Here is a 20,491-nt window from a genome sequence, read left to right as displayed (position 1 = left end):
TTTTTGGGCCCCTGAGCAAGGCCCCTTAACCCCATCGCTGCTCAGTTGTGTGAATAAGATGTGGGCCGCTCTGAATAAGGTTGTCTACCAAATGCCTTTACATTTACATTGATGGCATTGGGTGGACGACCTTATTCAGAGCAACCTACACCTCTAGAGGCCGCTCTCTTGACGCATAACTCAACCCGGAAAAACTATTTTTATGGATTTTTGCCGATAGTTCCAGCAATCAGCTATCGACCTCTATAGCACTGAATTTGGCATAGCTTTGATTTTGGTCTTGGATTTATTAACAGTAATGCTTAAATAAAATAAAAAAAAATTTTTCAATAGGTTTTTAAGAACTTTATTTTGGAATACATTTTATTTTATTTTTTTATCATTTTTGGATATTTTTACAGCATAATAATTTAAACATTAATATGATTTTAATGTAGTTATATGTTCCTTGTAGTTCTTGTAGTATGTATTATTATTATTATTATTATTATTATTATTATTATTATTATTATTATCATCATTATTGCTAGCAGTTATCTTTAACGCTATCGTGGTTGGTAAAAAAGGAAAAAAACCCTGAAACCAACAACTTATCCAAAATGCACATTTAGGGTTTTATGTCATTATATTTTATGCACTCCTTATTTGATGTATTGAATGTGGTGCAGGCCGTGTGGATTGCTCCTCTGAAAGGATGAACATCGCCATCCGTAAATCGTACTTGGACTCAATGGGCTTCAACTGGCAGGACCTTTACCTGGATGACCATCGCTGCAGAGCTTCAACTGACTACTCCTATGTCACCTTCAACTTCCCTCTTCAGAGCTGTAGCACAAAGAGGAAGGTAATGCTACACTTTATACAATATCACATAACATGTTAGAGAATTTGGTACAGGATGATTGTGGCAGGTAAAAGAAGGAAGCGAGGCTTCCAGATTTTCGTTGTAGAAGTCTTAGCTGCTTTTAAGTAAGAGTAAGTACAGGCTGCTGAATGGGACTTGAAGAAAAAGGAGAAAAAAATCATGGTTCCTGCTAATCATTATCTTATTGTGTTACATTTAATATGCATTCATATGGACTTCTTCTGCTCACCTCCCCCAGACCCAGAATGGCCGTATTATTTACACCAATAATGTGCGAGCAGCTCAGTCAATGTCAGGTGAGATCACGCGGCGTGATACACACTTCCTGATGTTTGTGAGCTGTGTGATGGAGCGTGATTCTTCAGTTGGGACCCTCTATGAAGCTAAAGAGATTACAAATGCAACCATCAGCGGAACAGGACGGTTCAACACCACCATGGCCTTCTACCCATCCAGCAGCTTTTCCTACCCCATCACCGAATTCCCGTACCGAGTAAACCTCAATCAGGAACTGTACGTCCAGGTGCAGCTAACACGAGCTGAACCGAGCCTTCACCTGTTCATCGACTCCTGTGTAGCCTCGCCCAACCACGACTTCACCATCCGCACCTATGACCTCATACGCAACGGGTACAACATACACACACAACAGCTAGACCTCAATGAACCCATTTTTAGAGGCAAAATGAACATAAAAATGAGCAGGCATACATCATTACTCTTGCTCATGCTATTCCGACTGCAAATCAGAGTGTTAATGATAAACTAGCATTGTGACAGACATAATGAGTCACGAATGGTTGTACTGATGGAGATAAAGTCAACAAATAGCATTAAGAATCAAGGTTAGTTGGAGGAGGTAATGTAACCCCAGGTTGACCACAAAATCAACTAAGAATGAGGTAATTACCTCCTCCATCCTATTAGCAGGGATTTTAGTGATCTTATAACTAAGTTTGTAACACATACTAGAAAGGATCAGTTATGATTATTTGAAAGTTGGGTTGACATCTACAGACAAAACCCAAGTGCAGGCTCTACAGGCTCCAGATTCAGTGATTCCTGTAAATGTGGTGCCTTTCCATGCTGATACTGGACCACATATCAAGTGTTTTATCTGTTCTGGGAAACCCTCTAATCAGTATGTCTGTGGTCATAGGACTCTTTGAGTACAAGTAGACCACACATGCAACTCGTGAAGGTTGGACCTTAGTGGTTAACGCATTAGACTTTGGATCTGAAGGTTGTGATTTCAAATCCCGGCCACATCAAACTGTCACTCCTGGGCCCCTCAGCAAGGCTCTTAAGCCCATAGTTATATGAATGAGAATGTTAGTCGTTCTGGATAAGGGCATCTGCATCAAAAACAAACTTTCCTACCTCTCCACTGGCTAAAACAAACTCTCTTTTCCTTTTACTGGCTGATACAAGTTCTTCTAAACCCACCCACCCCCACCCCACACTGGATCAAACAAATTCTCCTACTTCCCACTGGCTGAAACAAATCCTACTTTCCCTTCAATAGTAAAGAACTTTTACCCCTCACCTGGCAAAAACAACTTGTTTTTTTTTACATCTCCCTGGATAGGCATGTGTGGCGTGACACAACTGGTAAAATGTAACTGGTTCTATTTGGTAACAAGTAAATTCAAGAAAGAAAGGTTTATACTTGTCACTTTACAGCACAGTGAAATTCTTTCTTTAAATATACCAGCAATGTCAGGAAGCTGAGGTCAGCCATGATACAGCATTCCTGGAGAACAGAGGTTTAAGTGTCTTGCTCGAGGGTCCAACAGTGGCAGCTTGGCAGTGCTGGGTCTTGAACCCCTATGCTAAGTAACCCATAGCTTTAACCACTGAACCACCACTGCCCTGCTAGTGATACACTAAGAGATGTCACAATAGCCATAAAATCATTCAAGCTCTTGCTTGCCTTTTCTGGTTCTGGTCCAGTAAATCACTGTTTTGTAGCACTACATATACTACATATAGTGGGATGCTATTTACATCTTCTATTATTTTATCTATATCTTCTATCTATTTGCATATGCATTCTTGTGACACTGATATATTTATTTACATTAATGTCTATCATTCCAGGTGTCAGAGAGACAGCACAGTATACATATACAGAAACGGAAACCGCTACTTTGCCCAGTTCAGGTTCAGTGCATTCAAGTTCCTGCGCACACACAGCCAGGTGTTCCTCAGATGTGACCTCATCATTTGCGCCGACAACGACTACAACTCACGATGTCGCCAAGGATGCCGTAATCGCAGGAAACGAAGCTTGAGCTCTGATCACCACACCGAAGTTGTCACTCTTGGGCCAATCACACTCAAAGGTCAGAGGTCAACTTATGAATTTAGTCCTATTTAGTGTCAGGGTAGAGACTTTGGAAGCTCTTATTAGACAAATCCAATCATTCTGTTTTGTACACAATATAGTATATGGAAATTTTTAAGAATGTGATTTCAAGTATTAAAATTTGTATTTATATACTTACAGGTCCAGAGGAAGCTGAAGCCAAGGCACAGGAAGAGGAGTGAAATCTCACAATTACTTAAATATAGTTAATTCAGCATTGAATTCTAAATACCATGAATACCTTTCTCAATTAAAGCATTCTTCAAAAGCAGACTGGTGTGGTGTACCTTGTGTTATGACAAAAATTCGATTTGCTTGTTATATTTGCTGAAGAGCAGTCAAAACAGTCCATGGCCTGGCAAAACGGTCCATGACCTAGCAAAACGGTACATGACCTAGCAAAATGGTCCATGACCTAGCAAAACGGTATATGAACTAGCATGAGCTTAGTTTTAACAATGGAAAACAATTGAATACCTGAAAGGACAAATGCATGATTTTTCATTCACATCAAATGATGACAATATAAGGATAAAACTCTCAAAATACACCAAACGTCATACTTTTATTGATTTCTAGTTTAATTTAGTCACATAAAATATACACAGTCTGATATTGTCTGTTAGGACGCACATTTTATGCAGCTACAAACTTTTTTACAAGACTCAAGACCATTAAAAATGAAATATGTAAAGACAGGAAATTGCAGGAATTGAGTACTCAGGGTGGAGTTGTCTTCATTCTACATGATCACATTCATCACATTTGGGCAGTGAGGGATGTCTAAGAAGGGCAAGAGAATGTGTTAATTGGCTGGAGAAGAATCATCAGATAAAGACATTTGAAGAAAAATGTGACATCTGTAGGTCTATGGATATAAACCAGCAGAAGGAGACTGTGGTCTCACGACCTACTAAGCAAACCATGGTCTAAGGTTGGAACAGATATATTTATTTTAGACAATAGAAACTACCTCATTGCTGTTAGGATGCAGCGCTCGATCCCCGGTCAGGGAACCAACCCCAACCATTATCATGAATACGGAAGATCCGCTGTGGCGACCCCTAATAGGAGAAGCTGAAAGAAAGTATATATTATGCCTGCCTGGTGAGAATAAACACAGGTGGTATTTAAGAGATGCTTGGTGATATCATCACATGTGCGTGTTTTGCGGTGCACATGAGAGTGGGAACCGGGAAGTTAATAGGCTTTTAGGTTTCACATGTAGTGCTTTCCAGTCATTTGCGTGGATACAAGATTTCGAGGTCCAACTGTTAGCATAGTGTGAGCTAACGCATTAGCACGTGCAAGCCATATGAGTTCTCCTGGTGTGTTTAGCCTATCGGAGCATAAATAGAACTTAAGACTGAGTAATTGATACTTACCTCTATTCTCCTTTGGGACACCTGGGAAAATGTGTTGATTGGTGTATTTGTTTAATTTAAGTTAGTGTGTATGTCTAGGAACCAATTTACATCGCGGTTAATGTTACGTTAGTAAGAACTTGCATCGTGAAATTTTTAGTTACCACAAGGTTTATGTGGATAAAGGCCATTCTGAGCTACGTTTTATTTGGTTTATAAGTAATTAATTATTCATTTATGTGAGGCCGAACAGGATGTGACACGTGTTAAATAAAAGTAATGGACGCACTGGAACAGCGTTAACCGTCCATTAATATGATAGAATAGAATAAAACTGGTGGGGGGTTATTTATTAGGGAGCAAGTAAACATTTTGCCACTTAAAGTGGGGTTGACAAATTGAGACGACTAGACGTCTGGGTCAGAGCATCTCCAAAAGTGCAGCTCTGGTGGGATGTTGCTGGTCTGCAGTGGTCAGGATTTATCAAAAGTGCTTCAAGAAAGGAACAATGGTGAACTGGCGACAGGGTCGTGGGGGACAAAGATCATTGATGCACGTGAGGAGCGAAGGCTGGACCGTGTGGTCCGATCCAACAGACGAGCTCCTGTAGCTCAAACTGCTAAAGAAGTTCATGCTGTTAATGACTGTAAAATCCACACAGCATAAGTGTAATAGACTCCAGGTAAATAGACTAGGTAATAGACTAGGTAAATTGGTGAAAACAATCAAGAATTGGAGAGTGAATAAATAGAAGAAAGTTCTATAGACAGCTGACTCCAAATAGGACATTTTTGTCTTTAAGAGAACTTGTGTAAGATGAAGAAGAGGAGAGAAGATGTGATCTGACTTCTTTACCCACACAGTCAAACAGTGGAAGCTTAATAGTTTGTGGTTGTTTCAGAAAGTAAAAGAAATACTAAATCAACATGGCAATCATACCATACCAACATGGACCTTTGAAGAAGTAGATGCTGAACTCGCAAAGATCCCCTACTATCTAGAGATGTACTAGTGCCAATTAGATCCCACTACATCTGTGGAGTTTTGACATTGGACCTCCTGGAGTGTTTAAAGGCTCTGACATGGGAAGCTGGTGTTGGATCTGTGATGATCTCAAATGTTGAGCTATTTTATGAGTTGCTCAGTAGCTCCTAGTTTTATAACCATATAGACTATATAAGACTGTAGAAAGAACATTACTTAAAATCTTATACTCCAGTGCTCATGTTAGTTCTCACTCTCATGATCAAACTCTTGATGTCACCCAAATGAGGATGGGTTCCCCTTTTGAGTCTGGTTCCTCTAAAGGTTTCTTCCTCATAACATCTAAGGGAGTTTTTCCTTGCCTCAGTCTCCACGGCTGCTAATCAGGGATAAATGCACACTATTCACCTTCACTGTTGATTTCTGTAAAGCTGCTTTGAGACAATGTCTGTTGTGAAAAGCACTAAAGAAATAAACTTGATTTGACTTGACACCATGCAGTTGTGTCTGGACGGTGACTCTATGGAAAAGACTTCAATTTATAATAAAATTGTCCAGTCATTGGACCAAATCTTCTTGAACTTATTTGCAAGGTCTAAAAGAAATATTCAACTAGAGAACACCTTTTCCAAGTTTTACTGGTAAACAAGTATTTAGTATTTTATCTAAAACTAACTGTCCGTATGCCCAGAGAGTGTAAAAGACCAGTCAGAAACCAGTGCCCCCACTTCTATTACATTGCACTGGTCCTGGAAAGGCAAGCTTCCCTATAATTGCTTCAGACTGGCCCAGGCCTTACTCCTGCTCCTGTGACCCTGGGATCATCCACGTCAGGATGAAAAGACTGACACATCAAGGAAAGGAGTTGGCTTGTGTATCTTGGAGAAATTTGCCTCCATGTCCTAGGAGCAGGGGCATGTGGAGGACATAAATACGAAGGGTAAAAGCAAGAGAGAGATGGAGAGGAGGGCTCACCTGCCCCTGGATTTGGTCCTCAGTCAGATAGACAGCCTTTTCTAGCAATACCTGATGGTGCCACCAGCCCATACGTTAATGCTGGTTGATAATCTTTGATATTCTGCAGACTACTGCAGCTCCTGCCTCATCTCCAGCTTAAGTTGGAGCTGAAGTTTAGCTTTTCAGAGGTGGTTTTCTTGATTATTTTCCCCATTGGCATGGACTCCATTATAGCAAAGCTTGTTTTTTTTGCAGTGTGAAAGTTTCATTAGGGAAAGAGGAAACTGGGGGCAAGTTTTCAACTTAAATGAGGTCTTTTTAACCAGTGAAAACATGGCTTAACATTAATCAAAACATATATTTCCTATGCACATCTTGGAGGATTAAAAATATTCAATTCAATTCAATTCATTTTTATTTGTATAGCGCTTTTAACAATGAACATTGTCTCAAAGCAGCTTTACACAGATAATGTGGTGATTAAACATAAAAATGTTCTTTGTAAGTATGTTTGTCCCTGATGAGCAACTGTGGCAAGGAAAAACTCCCCGAGATGACATAAGGAAGAAACCTTGAGAGGAACCAGACTCAAGAGGGAACCCATCCTCATCTGGGTTGCACCAAATGTCCATTTGAAGCAGATATACAATGTTGTGGGGTACAGTGATGATGATCAGAAGCAAACTGCACTCCCGAGTCAGTGCAGCAGACCGCCGACACCAACTACAGTCCAATCCGTCCTCAAAGCACCCGTTCTACTCCGGAATTAAGAGACCGTCCCGAGCTGCACAGAAGTGTGAAGATCCAAGGAGGGAGAGGGGCAGGAACAGTGGTCACTGGAGCCTCAGGAGCATGTTTAACTCGACCGAGAGAGAGAGAGAGAGAGAGAGAGAGAGAGAGAGAGAGAGAGAGAGAGAGGGTGACGGGAAGAGAAGGATATGGATTATTAAGTGTAACTATTGGTGTATGAAAGTTAATGTCACTGTGCAGTTTGGACTCCGGCAAGACTCGCTATGGCAGCATAACTAAAAGGAGAACCAGAAGGTAACACAGACATGAGGGATCTCTGGGATAAGAGACGACCCACCACACCACCGTCAACAAACCTGAGTGAACGTGTGAATGTGAGGGACGACAGCATACAAATATACCAGTTCACCAAACACTCTATATCCATGTTCCCTCCAGATCTGTGCCTTTACCTAAGAGAAATCTACTGATAAAAGGCTTGACTAAATAAATACGTTTTCAACCTCGACTTGAACACTGAGACTGTGTCTGAGTCCCGAACACTGATTGGAAGGCTGTTCCATAACTGTGGGGCTTTATAAGAGAAAGATCTGCCCCCTGCTGTAGTCTTCATTATTTGAGGAACCAACAGATAGCCAGCACCTTTTGATCTAAGTAGGCGTGGAGGATCATACTGGTACAGAAGTTCACTCAGATACTGCGGTGCGAGACCATTGAGTGCTTTATACGTCAGTAGTAATATTTTATAGTCAATGCGAGATTTGATTGGGAGCCAGTGTAGACTGATTAAAACAGGGTGATGTGGTCATATTTCCTAGATCTAGTGAGGACCCTTGCTGCTGCATTCTGGACTAACTGAAGCTTATTGATGCACTTACCGCACACCCAGACAGTAAAGCGTTACAGTAGTCTAATCTAGAAGTAACAAAAGCATGAACCAGTTTTTCTGCATCCTGTAACGACATCATATTTCTAATCTTAGCAATATTTCTAAGGTGAAAGAAGGCGATTCTGGTGATATTATTCACGTGAGACTCAAAGGAAAGACTCGGGTCAATAATCACACCAAGGTCTTTGACAGCCGTACATGCTGAAACAGAAACACCATCCAGAGATGCTACGTAATCGGAAAGTTTACTTCTAGCTGCATGTGGTCCTAGTAAAAGTACTTCCGTCTTATCTGAGTTGAGCAGAAGAAAGTTATTAAGCATCCACTGTCTAATGTCCTTTACACACTTCTCAACATTGTTAAGCTGATCTCTCTCATCTGGCTTTGCTGAAATATACAGCTGTGTGTCATCAGCATAGCAATGGAAGCGAATCCCATGTTTATGAATAATTTCACCAAGAGGCAGCATATATAAAGAGAAAAGCAGTGGGCCTAAGACAGATCCTTGAGGAACACCAAACTTTACCTCATAGAGCGTGGAGAACTCACCATTTACATCCACAAACTGATAGCGATCAGTCAAATAAGACCTGAGCCAAGAGAGAGCTGTTCCTTTATTCCTACAACATTCTCAAGTCTAGCAAGCAGTATAGTGTGATCAATGGTGTCAAAAGCTGCACTAAGGTCGAGCAAAACAAGTAAGGAGACAAAACCCTGATCAGAGGCCAATAACAGGTCATTTACCACCTTAACTAGCGCCGTCTCTGTGCTATGATGAGGCCGAAATCCTGACTGATACATTTCAAAATGTTATTCATAAGCAGATGTGAGCATAACTGCTGTGCTACAACCTTTTCTAAAATTTTGGATATAAAGGGGAGATTTGATATCGGTCTGTAGTTGGACAACTGACATGGGTCAAGGTCAGGTTTCTTAATAAGGGGTGGATAACTGCCAGTTTGAAGGATTTGGTACATAACCAGTGCTAATGGAAGAGTTAATTATTTTTAAAACAGGTTTGATTACCTCTGGAGCTATCTGTTTAAAGAAACTAGTAGGCAAGGGATCGAGAATACAGGTTGATGATTTTGATGAGGAGATTAATGAAATTAAGTCACTCTCATGAATAGTAGTGAAGCTTTGTAATTGATTGTCTGCTATAATGACACTGCTGTCTACAGGGTTACTTGTAAAATAATTTGGATTTATATTAACCGCCTGGATTTCTTGCCTGATGTTTTCAATTTTATTATTAAAAAAGTTCATGAAATCATTACTACCTATTGATGGTGTGCATGTTAGCGCAGTGCTTTTATTCCCTGTTAATTTTGCTACCGTGCTGAATAAAAATCTAGGATTATGCTTGTTATTTTCTATGAGGGTGGAGAAATATGCTGATCTGGCAGCACTAAGAGATTTTCTATAATTTAGGAGGCTCTCCTTCCATGCTATTTGAAATACTGTTAATTTTGTTTGACGCCATTTACGCTCTAGTTTTCGAGTGTTCTGTTTTAAGGTGCGCGTATGATCATTATACCACTGTGCTAATTTTTTCTCCCTGATCATTTTGGTCTTAAGGGGAGCTACATCATCTAGAGTGTAACGTAACGTTGTTTCTAGATGTTCAGTGGCCCAGTCGAGCTCTGCGGGGTCTGACGGAGATCTATCTAATATCGTAATATCGGAAGATTATTAATAAACGCGCTGCTGTAGCTGACGTGAAAGTACGCTTAACACGGTAACGTGGTGAGGTAGAAATGCAATGACTTAGGCAAATTTTAAACGAGATTAGATAATGGTCTGAAATAGCTTCAGACTGTGGAATTATGACTAAGTTTTTTATTTTTAATCCAAATGTTAACAACAAGTCGAGAGTGTGTCCACCACTATGAGTGGGTCCTATAACATTCTGATTAATTCCGACTGAATCTAGAATGGACACAACTGCTGCTCTTAAGGAGTCTTCCTGATTATCAAAATGAATATTAAAGTCTCCAACAATTAATGCTTTGTCTAAAGAAGTAGCTAGATTTGTAATGAAATCTGCAAATTCTATCAGAAAATCAGAGTAGGGCCCTGGGGTCTATAAATAATAATTAGTGGAATTAACTGACTTGACCTGCTTTCGGACACTGAATATTTTATGTTGGTGTAGAGAACTTCAAATGTTTTACATTTGTGTTTAGTCTTTTGTGTGACGTTTAGATTATTATTATAAATGGCTGCGACTCCGCCTCCTCTGCCATTTAGACGGGGTTGGTGTATGTAACTATACCCAGGAGGACTCGCCTCATTTAATGCTACATATTCATTCGATTTAATCCACGTTTCTGTCAAACACATTATATTAAACTCCTGGTCAGTAATAATTTCGTTTATAGTAAGCGCTTTTGGCGTGAGAGATCTAAATATCATTTACAAGCTGGCACCTCAGATCTTTAACATCCTTAACACTCACTTCCTCAATTTCCATTGCATTTTTTTTCTCGAGTTTTCAACAGTGGACATTTTTTATGTATCTCTAATAAGCAAATGTCAACAGTGGCAAGAAAAAAGTTCTTCAGAATAACTCAATGGTATAAAGAAGAAACCTTGAGGAAAAAACTAACTCGGAAGGGAACCCATCCTCATCTGGGAGACACCAAATATCATTACAGTTTAAATTTCGGAGGTTATCAACTGTTTGTGGTAATTGTAGCCCAAAAGTCATTGTGGCAGACTGTTTATATTAATTACAGTCCACATCCAGCCTCAAGGTTCTTGAGTTCACCCTCCTCAGTAACTTCATGGATCTTTAGGCTGGTCATGTGGAACCTCGGATCGAACAGAACTCCGTTCAGAAGTAGGTCATCAGGATGGGTCCGGAAAGTAGAAAGATACAGGATCACTGGTACCAAGGGATAATATGAACTTTGGATCTAAAGGTTGAGAGTTGAAATCCCTGCCACACCTGGGCCCCTGAACAAGGGCCTTGACCCTATAACTGCTCAGTTGCATGACTGAGAAAAATGTAAGTCTCTCTGGATAAGGGCATCTGCCAAATTCTGTAAATAAATGCACTTACAGTGACTAAAAACGTAATGAAATAACTCCAGTGGATTATTTTACTCAGAGTCTCTAATAAAGCATTCTCTGCAGAAACAGCGGTGAAGTGAAGGGTGTGTCATGAACCAATACTTACCCATTAAAAGTCAACAATAACTGCGTGAGCACGGGACACCATTTTAATTTAATGACACTGAACACCGAGTTCACCAGAAGAGCAGTTTCAATACATCATCGTTCAGATTAGAGGTTTCGTAAGAAATGAAATTAAGTGCGACGTGTTATAAGAGCACACGAATATAACAGGAAACAATTAACATTGTAGAAATGGAAAAAAAAATAATAAGGCCTGTCACAGTCATTACATGACTGAAAGTTGGTTTGCATGTGTTCCTCCACAATAAATGCACCTATAAATGGATTAAAAAAAAAAAGTATTACATACTTTAATAAATAAAATGAGTTGTCATTCTTGGCAAATTGCTATGGCAGAAGAGGATTAAAACACTCAGGGCTGTGACGTCCCACAGCGATGCCTTCGATTATATTGTGATCGTTAGAAGAGGGAAAAAAAAGAGAGTGGCAGATATAGAAAGAAGGGAGCGATTGCGAGACAGAAATAAAAGAAGGTGAAAACTTTTACTAAGGAGAAGAGAAACAGAAGAAAGTATAGCAGTGAAGAAACAGGGAAGAAGGAATGATACTAAGAGAAAGAGAGAGACAGGAGACGGTACGATCGGATTAATTAGCGCTAATGCTAATGCAAATTTGACCCTAAGCTAACAGGATAATATTGGTTTCTTCACAAGGTAACGTTCATACTTTTTCACCTTTAAATCACTCTGATCTTTTTTACCACCTGTTGCTATGGTTTCCAAAGACTTTCTGGCTAATTTGGACGTACAAAAAAAAAAAGAAAAAAAGATAAAAGGGCGTGGCGCTACGTTATCGTTTAAAGGAAAAATCCACCGTGAGAAACAGTAAACATACTGTTACATATTTATACTGAAATACTTTAGATTTAGGTGCTGAAATGGTGTAGATGCTTCAATCCAGGTTAGCAAGGAGATGCTAGCAATGGTCCGATGGCGTTCAACAGAGGAAAACATTATAAAAATTTGACAAACGGTTATATCTGATAGTGGACAGGTTGCGCTGTTAGCCCTGGATGGAAATTAAATCCTTGTGGTCGAGTCCCAGCGTTCTCTATCCTGATTGGCTGGTTGACAATCACTTTATATTCATGAGTAGTGAGTTTAGCGTTTAAGACTAAATACGAATAATAACTTTTGACTTGACATGTAAAACTGATCGGTGTCGTGTCTATAGCAACCATGAACACATACTTAGCAAGTTATGGTATGCAACCGGACCCCACCAAGTCGTTATGATAATAAAACCCTCCAAAACACAAAAGTGTTTCATTATTGCAGCTGTATCTAAAAGGACTGAAGTGAAAGGAAGTGGCCATGGGTGCAGTGCATTAAAAGGCAAATCGAATAGCAGCTTGGGCACCATCTCGATGATGATGATGATTAGCTGTGATGAAATGTTCCGCAGGACTACGGGTACCGTAAAAGTGAGGACCTCAAAAATATTTGTTAAAATTATTAACAACTAGATAGAATAAAAAACACCTATTGGTTGTTCACGAATCTTCTGGGGCTTTTTAATAACTGCTTCTAAATCTACACAATCCGCAGGAAGGCCAAACTTCACTTTAAAAAAAACTTATAAAATTGAACGCTATACGAAATCGTTTCAGGCACCATTTACCTAAATTTAGCACGGATTCAAAGCAAGCTCAAGGTTAAACCCCTGAAGCAGACTGCTGGAAATATAAAACCAACTGTTCTCCTAAAATATAACACCCACTGTGTCCTTTCAAGATGAAGTCGGTCAGCCAAGTCTTGTTTGGTGAAAAGTTTGCTTCTGTAGGAAAGAAGTGCACAAACTGCACTACAGACCAGCAGAACTCACGTATTACATCAGATCTTTAAGGTGCTTGCACAGGAACCACTACAACAGGAACTCATACAGAACAAACGAGTGTGGAGGGAGATCTGATCAACATGCTCCATCACTGCCAGGACCATGTTCTTTAATCTCTCTGACTGGGGAGTCAAGTTGCTTCCCCAATGGTGACAAGGGATTAGGATTTGACTAACTGGCCAAAGTGTGTGTGAGGCACCAGATCCATGTGTTAAAGTGGGACTGGGCAGAAGAACCAATCCTTGTGACTCTTTTTTTAAATTAGCCTTTTAAAACAACACTATTCTGTACCACCTGAAATGTGTGTAACAACAATTGATGGTTTGGGGAGCCACCATTGTAGGTTGCGTCAGAAGACTGGCTTCAACACCATTATGCCTGTCAGACTGAAGAACAACCTCGATGTCCTCATAAGTGCAAACCAGCTGACCAACAGGCAACATTTTCTGAGGCACCAGAAGTGGGTTCTGTGCTGGCATGAGAGAACAGAACTCTCCAATACCAGCAGGTGGCAGTAATCTGTATTCGACATCCAAACAGAGCTAGAACTGTGAATATATGTAGCGAGCAGCGTTTTCACCTTCCGCAATCATCATTAACGGATGCATGTAGCATTTAAAGTTGCAAAGACGAGAGAATGAAGACAAAGAATGAAGAAGAATGAGAAGTGTCTGCGTGTTCCCTCTTTACTCAGTCATTGTTTGCTTTCATCAGTTCCATTTCGTGTGCTCATTCGCTAAGATGATTAGCCAATCCGAGTTCGCTGATGAGCTCCGCCACCGATTGGACATGCGGAATTGGACGAAAACAGCTGACGACGTCCGACTAGAGCAGACGGTGCAGAACCCAGCAAAAACTAAAGCCAACTGATGCTCAAAAACAAGCCAACAACCGTCAGCCTGGTGGGTCCTGGGCTTTAAGTTCTTATCCTTCTTTCTTAATCTCACTTTATCTCACTGATCAGACCTAGCATTATGACCACTGATCAGACCTAGCATTATGACCTCTGAAATTGATCTTGATGTGTTGGTCCCCTTTTGCAGCTAAAATAGTCATGACCCCTCGAACATCAACAGCATGAACTTCCTCACGGACCATGGATTTTGGAGCGAGACGGAGAATAACATCTGGAACTGTATTGTTAGTGAGCCTTCAAACAGCTGCAGTTTACGCTACAGGTCGGCTCGGGTACCAAAACCTGCTGACAAGTGCACTGATTGGAGAGGCTTGTGTTGTTCAATAAATGTTTAATTTAAGCAATTTTCTGTACCACTTTTTATAAGTTGGAGTAGAAAAGAAAATCAGCCAAACACTACGGCCAAAAATATCAAATATCAAATATTGTCTGCCCTGATTTCTAAACATCGGCACTGGCCAGAGAAAAACCCATATCGGTTGACCTCTAGACGTGGGTGTAGGACTTTCAGAAAATCATTCAAGTTGGAGAAACCACATTAGCAACAGATTAGCATGGCCTGCGTTGGATATCTGGAGCCGTGTAGCTCCACTGAATCAAAAACTTCAGACATCAAACATCTCATTGGCTGATTATTACTTTACACAATGTGACATTGGAGGGATAAACCCAACATCAGTGGTGCTGGGGTTTGACCTAACAAGCTTCTGCCTGATCCACTGAGCCACTGCTTTCCACCGAATGACTGACTAGATCTTTGGTTAAAGCAGACACTGTGGACATTTTGTCGAACTGTCTCTTCAAAAACTGTCCGGGTTTTACAGCACCACCAAGAAATGTCCATTCAATACTAACCAAGTGCCGATATATTTTCACACCGCGATTAATCACTGCAACTTTTATTACGCCATACGATATCACCATATCGTACTTCCCTACCATCGTCTGCAGGAAACGATAAATCATACATCCTGAATATCATAACACACGTCTTGTTCAATACTTAGTCTCGGTTCTCTTCGTGAGCTAGTTCAGGGAGGCATGGGTATCCAGTAGCTGCCACACTGAAAAGGAATTCTACACAAAATACATAAAACTTTCACGTTTAACTTCTCAGAAACAGGAAAAATAGAAAAGAAAGAAAAAAAAAACGAGTTATAAATTATTTAGCGTATACTTTTTATCTGCTCCTTTTTCAGTTTCTACATCCTGGCATCTTGAGTGGAGGATCAAACAGGCAATAGAACCACAACCAGTCCTGTCCTGATCCCTCAGTCTTTTTCCTGCTGCCCCCTGGAGTTTTTTTTTTTTTTTGACAAAACACAATCCTGGACAATTATATTCCTAAACAGGAACGTTAAAGTGAAACCTGGTGGTGGGTGCATCGGGAATTTATGCATTGCAGTAACAGTCACAATGTAAAACTGGCACGCTCATTACACTGCTTTTGTGAAGACGTTCTGAGCCTTCGTTTATAAAGGTAAATGAGGGAGAAAAAAAAAAACCACACTTCCTGTTTCGGATCGTCTGGATGGTCAGGGCCGCTTCATCCCAGCCACTATGTTTTAAAAACATATATGGAGCGAGTCTCATCAAATCGAGTACACTGAATGTGTAAAACTACTACAGTAACGCTGAACAAATAAACTCCGGTCTTGTCCAGAGATTTACTGCTTGTGCTGTCCTCGGGCAAAGTGGCAGGCGAAGTCGTACCTGTTCCTGCACCTGTGACCACAAATGTTACACTGGAAGGGGTTTTCATATCCGTGGCAACCCATGTGTATGGTGTAGAGGACATTATCTGGGAAATAGATGTGGCAGTGGGGGCAGTGCTGGAGCAGCTGTGGCTCGTGGCCCGGGTTCGGTGTCCCCGGCTGGCTATTTGTGCCGCTGTTACTGGGCGTGCTTGTCCGGTCGCTGCACTGCCCCCCGTGGGCAGCGTCACGATTGTCTGGCGTGGATGTGAGAGTCACGATGGGACAGGAGACGCTGCCGGAAATAGCGGCCGAGGGTTGTATGAGGAAAGAGGGTTTTTCTTCGGGGAGCGAGTCGGCGCTCGGAGAAGCCGGAGTCTCCGACGGGAGACTGGAAAGCTGCCCGGCCAAAGCGGAGAGCTGATTGAGCGGGTTGTGTTCCAAATCGTTCGTTTTCTCCAGGTCTTTGGCAGCCAAGCTGACGTAGGGAGCGGGCAGGTCGCTCCTCTCGTCGTTTGCGCCGCCGTTGTCGTCCGTGTCGTTTTTCCTGTGCAGGCCCAAGTCGACTAGGATGCGGCGGCCGTACCCGAAAGCCCCGCCCCGTTTGGACAGCGCTGAGATCGATCGGCGGTGGGAAGGAGGGGTCGACCGGGTGCCTTTGGTCGGAAGAATTTTGTGGCGTCTGCGGCGGTGATGCGACAGGTTGCTGCGGTCGCTGCAGCGGAACGCGCACAGCTCGCATTTATACGGTTTCTCGCCCGTGTGAGAGCGCATGTGAGCCTCCAGGTGGCGCTCATATGCCGACGCAAAGGGACAAAGATGACAACGATGAGGCTTTTCACCTGAGAAAGAAAGAGAGAGAGAAATGGAATTTCTTTTACAGGGTTCCTACACATTTTTATGTCAAAATTCCATATTTTTCCAGACTCAAATATGCAGACTTCCCTAAAAAATGTTCAACGTCTGGAATCTATCTTACAATATCTTAAAATCTCTGATGGTGTCCATGTGTTTAGTCGCGCAGTCAGGGCCGCTGTACCTTCATGGATCTTTTGGCAGCGCTGAGATTCTGCTCCGAACTCCATTAAAATGGCCGTGTCCACACTAATATGTTTTCATTTTGAAAACGCATATTTTTCCCTCGGTTTTTTTTTGCCTTCCGTCCACACCGAAACCGCATTTTTTCAGTCGGTGGATGCGTTTGAAAGCGCAGTTTCCATGTCGCAGTGTGGACAAAGAAAACGGACACTTTTGAAAAAAACAATGACGCGTTTTCAGTCGATGTCCTCACATTTCTGCCAGAAAGTAAACGAACGCCAGGCGGAAGTGACTCAGGTGGAAGCGTCTGACCTTGTGTCCGTGTGCAGTACAGGGACGTGAGCGTTTTCTGACGTTTCTGTGAGGATAAGCAACTTTCGGGAAATGAGTGAAAGTGAAAGCGTGAATGTGAAATGTTTTGTATTTGAATTTTTTTGTTTTTTAGATTTAAGAAAAGCGAATCAGACAATTTTTTTTTAATCAGTGATCTCAAATCAAATTCCATACTTTTTCATAATGTGTAGGATCCCTGCTTTTTTCGGTTCATCGGGAAACAATATTCGGTCGCTGTACGAGTGGGCGGAGATTATATTGCAATGTCACAAAACGATAGGACCAATAGTGAGGGGGCGTGTCCTAAATTTGCATATTGGTTTGGCGGTTACCTGTATGGATGCGGATGTGCTCTATGAGCCGCGCCGTTCCTCTGGTGGCATAGTTACAGTAACGGCACTTCAGCTTCCCATCGTACGTCCTCTCGAAACCGTCCACCAGCATGTTGGACCCATCCTCCAGAGAAATGTCCACTGGGGGGTGGTCCAGTCCATTATGTCCCAGTTCTGACCAAGGACACAAAAATCAAGGTACAGTTTAAAAAAAAAAAACCACACACTTTGTCATAATCCCTTCAGGAAATCGTTACTATTGCGACGGTAATATACACGCGTGTCTGGTGTACTGAGTGTGTTCGGTGCACATGTGCGTGGACCAGACCTGCTGGGACGTCCTCGGTGTCCTTCACACCACTGACGGAGCCTGAGATCATGTTGACATGTTGGGTTTGTTGACTCAGATACTCCTGAAAGTCCTTCACGAAATCCAGCGTCTCCGGCTTCTCCTCGCCCATTGGGAAGATCAGGACCGGTTCCTGCTGTCTCACACACACACACACACACACTAAGTTATCAAGAAAGGAAGAGGGAAAGTAAGAAGGTAAACGTGTGAAACTGTCACAGGTTTATGTCTGTAAACAATATTGACACAATGTTACCTAAAACTAATTGATGCTTAAAATCCAATTATTTTGTTCTTTTTTTTTCAGTAAATGACACACACACACACACACACACACACACACACACACACAGTCTCTCTGATTTGCTCGCCCGGATATTTTTGAGGAATCATGTGGTTGTTGTTATGATGCAGCGGTTCGGTTTACATCGTCTCTACGTTAATTCGGCACAAACCCCGCCCCCTTGGCGATACGACTGGCTGAACTGTTCCATCTCCTGCACAACGATTGGCTAATGGACACGTCACTCTAACACACAGTAGATCTATGCAATCTTTAGCTGGTTAGTTGATTAGCGGTGGGGTGTGTGTTAGTAATTAATAAATCCTACCCGTTCAGACAGCCGAGTCTCGGAGAAACAGGAGAGAAACTAACCACCCAGTCCACGACGGATAAATACAATCAGACACCCAAGTAAATATCTAAATATCCCCCCATCTCTGATGATGCTAATCCTAGCCGAACGACTAGCTAATAAAGCGCACTTTTATATGATTGACAGCGCTGTAAAGCCGCTCATGGAGCTCTATAGAAGGTAATAAAGGTGGCATGAAGAGCGCACATGCTGCGGCGGTGTGGGGGAGAAACCGCAGAGCCCCGCGGAGACACACCGAGAGATCGAGCTGATCCAAAACAAAAGGGAAAACTCTGCCCCAGGAAGTGCAGAGCGCCGGTGCATCGTCAAATGTCTTCCGGCTAATTCTGTTCCTGCTAACTTTTGGTTCCTAGTTTACAGGTTACGTTTAAAACAGGCTGAAGAGCCACTGTGATTATCTCTCTATCTCTCTATCTCTCTCTATCTATCTATCTATCTATCTATCTATCTATCTATCTGTCTGTCTGTCTGTCTGTCTGTCTGTCTGTCTGTCTGTGTTCTGCAAGTTGTGTAACCAGTGTGTAAGATTTGTTAAGTTTTGAAAACATTGTTTAAATTGTGTGAACAGTGTGTAAGTTGTGTGTAAGTTCAGTGTTGTGTTAACCATTTGTAAGTTGTGTAAACAGTATGTACGTTGTGTAAACAGTGTGTGAGGTGTGTACGTTGTGTAAACAGTGTGTAATTTGTGTAAACAGTGTGTAAGTTGTGTACGTTGTGTAAAGTGTGTAAGTTGTGTATGTTGTGTAAACAGTGTGTAAGTTTTGTATGTTGTGTAAATTGTGTAAACAGTGTGTAAGTTGTGTACGTTGTGTAAACAGTGTGTAAGTTGTGTGTGTTGTGTAAACAGTGTAAGTTTTGTACGTTGTGTAAAGTGTGTAAGTTGTGTAAACAGTGTGTAAGTTGTGTATGTTGTGTAAACAGTGTGTAAGTTTTGTACGTTGTGTAAACAGTGTGTAAGTTTTGTACATTGTGTAAACAGTGTGTAAGTTTTGTACATTGTGTAAACAGTGTAAGTTTTGTATGTTGTGTAAATTGTGTAAACAGTGTGTAAGGTGTGTAAGTTGTGTAAACAGTGTGTAATTTGTGTAAACAGTGTGTAAGTTGTGTGAGTTGTGTAAACAATGTGTAAGTTGTGTAAACAGTGTGTAAGTTGTGTACGTTGTGTAAAGTGTGTAAGTTGTGCACGTTGTGTAAACAGTGTAAGTTGTGCACGTTGTGTAAACAGTGTAAGTTGTGTACGTTATGTAAACAGTGTGTAAGTTGTGTGTTGTGTAAACAGTGTGTAAGTTGTGTACGTTGTGTAAACTGTGTAAGTTGTGTAAACAGTGTGTAAGTTGTGTAAACAGTGTGTAAGTTGTGTACGTTGTGTAAACAGTGTAAGTTGTGTACGTTGTAAACAGTGTGTAAGTTGTGTAAACAGTGTGTAAGTTGTTTAGGTCGTGTAAACAGTGTGTACGTTGTGTAAACAGTGCGTAAGTTGTGTATGTTGTGTAAACAGTGTGTATGTTGTGTAAACAAGTCAAGTCAAGTTTATTTGTATAGCGCTTTCACAACAGACATTGTCTCAAAGCAGCTTTACACAAATCAACAGTGATGGTGAATGGTGTGTGTTTATCCCTGATGAGCAAGCCGTGGCGACTGTGGCAAGGAAAACTCCCTTAGATGTTATGAGGAAGAAACCTTGAGAGGAACCAACTCAAAAGGGAACCCATCCTCATCTGGGTGACATCAAGAGTTTGATCATAAATCTTTCAACAATACAGAACACTGGACAGTGAGAACTAACATGATTACTGGAGTATAAGATTATAAGTGATGTTCTTTCTGCAGTCTTAAACAGTCTATATGGTTAGTAGCTCCGAGTTTTATAAGCTCAGCATTTGTGATCATCACAGATCCAGCATCAGCTTCTCCATGCCAGAGCCTTTAAACACTCCAGGAGGTCCAATGTCAAAACTC

The 20,491-nt window shown here is 41.4% G+C and overlaps 2 protein-coding genes across 9 annotated transcripts in view; one reads left to right on the top strand and one right to left on the bottom strand.

The window, feature by feature from the left end:
• LOC124390440 (deleted in malignant brain tumors 1 protein-like) overlaps positions 1 to 3,504 on the top strand; it is a 23,672-nt gene extending 20,168 nt beyond the window's left edge. For all 6 annotated transcript variants that reach the window (XM_046856375.1, XM_046856376.1, XM_046856373.1 and 3 more), the window contains 4 exons: positions 669 to 844; positions 1,104 to 1,495; positions 2,966 to 3,210; positions 3,375 to 3,504. In XM_046856375.1, coding sequence (XP_046712331.1) covers positions 669 to 844; positions 1,104 to 1,495; positions 2,966 to 3,210; positions 3,375 to 3,415 — 854 coding nt within the window. In that variant the 3' untranslated portion in view covers positions 3,416 to 3,504. The remainder of the gene's footprint in view (positions 1 to 668; positions 845 to 1,103; positions 1,496 to 2,965; positions 3,211 to 3,374) is intronic.
• A 7,883-nt stretch (positions 3,505 to 11,387) lies between these two features.
• Positions 11,388 to 19,179, bottom strand: ikzf5 (IKAROS family zinc finger 5). 3 transcript variants are annotated; one of them, XM_046856192.1, is made up of 4 exons: positions 18,133 to 19,179; positions 17,856 to 18,012; positions 17,528 to 17,701; positions 11,388 to 16,666 (listed from the first exon to the last, which is right to left on the bottom strand). In XM_046856192.1, the coding sequence occupies exons 2-4, from the start codon at positions 17,986 to 17,988 to the stop codon at positions 15,798 to 15,800; spliced, it is 1,176 nt and encodes a 391-aa protein (XP_046712148.1). In that variant the 5' UTR covers positions 17,989 to 18,012; positions 18,133 to 19,179; the 3' UTR covers positions 11,388 to 15,797. The 3 variants fall into 3 exon arrangements, with proteins under 3 accessions (XP_046712148.1, XP_046712149.1, XP_046712147.1); XM_046856193.1 differs by having other exon boundaries at positions 18,768 to 19,179; XM_046856191.1 differs by having other exon boundaries at positions 18,488 to 19,177.
• Positions 19,180 to 20,491: the final 1,312 nt, after the last annotated feature.

This window comes from Silurus meridionalis, chromosome 8 (genome assembly GCF_014805685.1).
Source record: "Silurus meridionalis isolate SWU-2019-XX chromosome 8, ASM1480568v1, whole genome shotgun sequence".
Taxonomy (NCBI): Eukaryota; Metazoa; Chordata; class Actinopteri; order Siluriformes; family Siluridae; genus Silurus; species Silurus meridionalis.
This window is presented reverse-complemented; position numbering and strand designations above follow the sequence as displayed.

Bases quoted from the DNA above. Each gene is read 5' to 3' on its own strand.
- ikzf5 (XM_046856192.1), bottom strand. From the start codon at position 17,988: ATGGGCGAGGAGAAGCCGGAGACGCTGGATTTCGTGAAGGACTTTCAG. The intron at 17,702-17,855 runs GTCTGGTCCACG...GTCCTTGGTCAG, and splicing joins CACCGAGGACGTCCCAGCAG to AACTGGGACATAATGGACTG. The intron at 16,667-17,527 runs GTAACCGCCAAA...TTTCTTTCTCAG, and splicing joins GCACATCCGCATCCATACAG to GTGAAAAGCCTCATCGTTGT.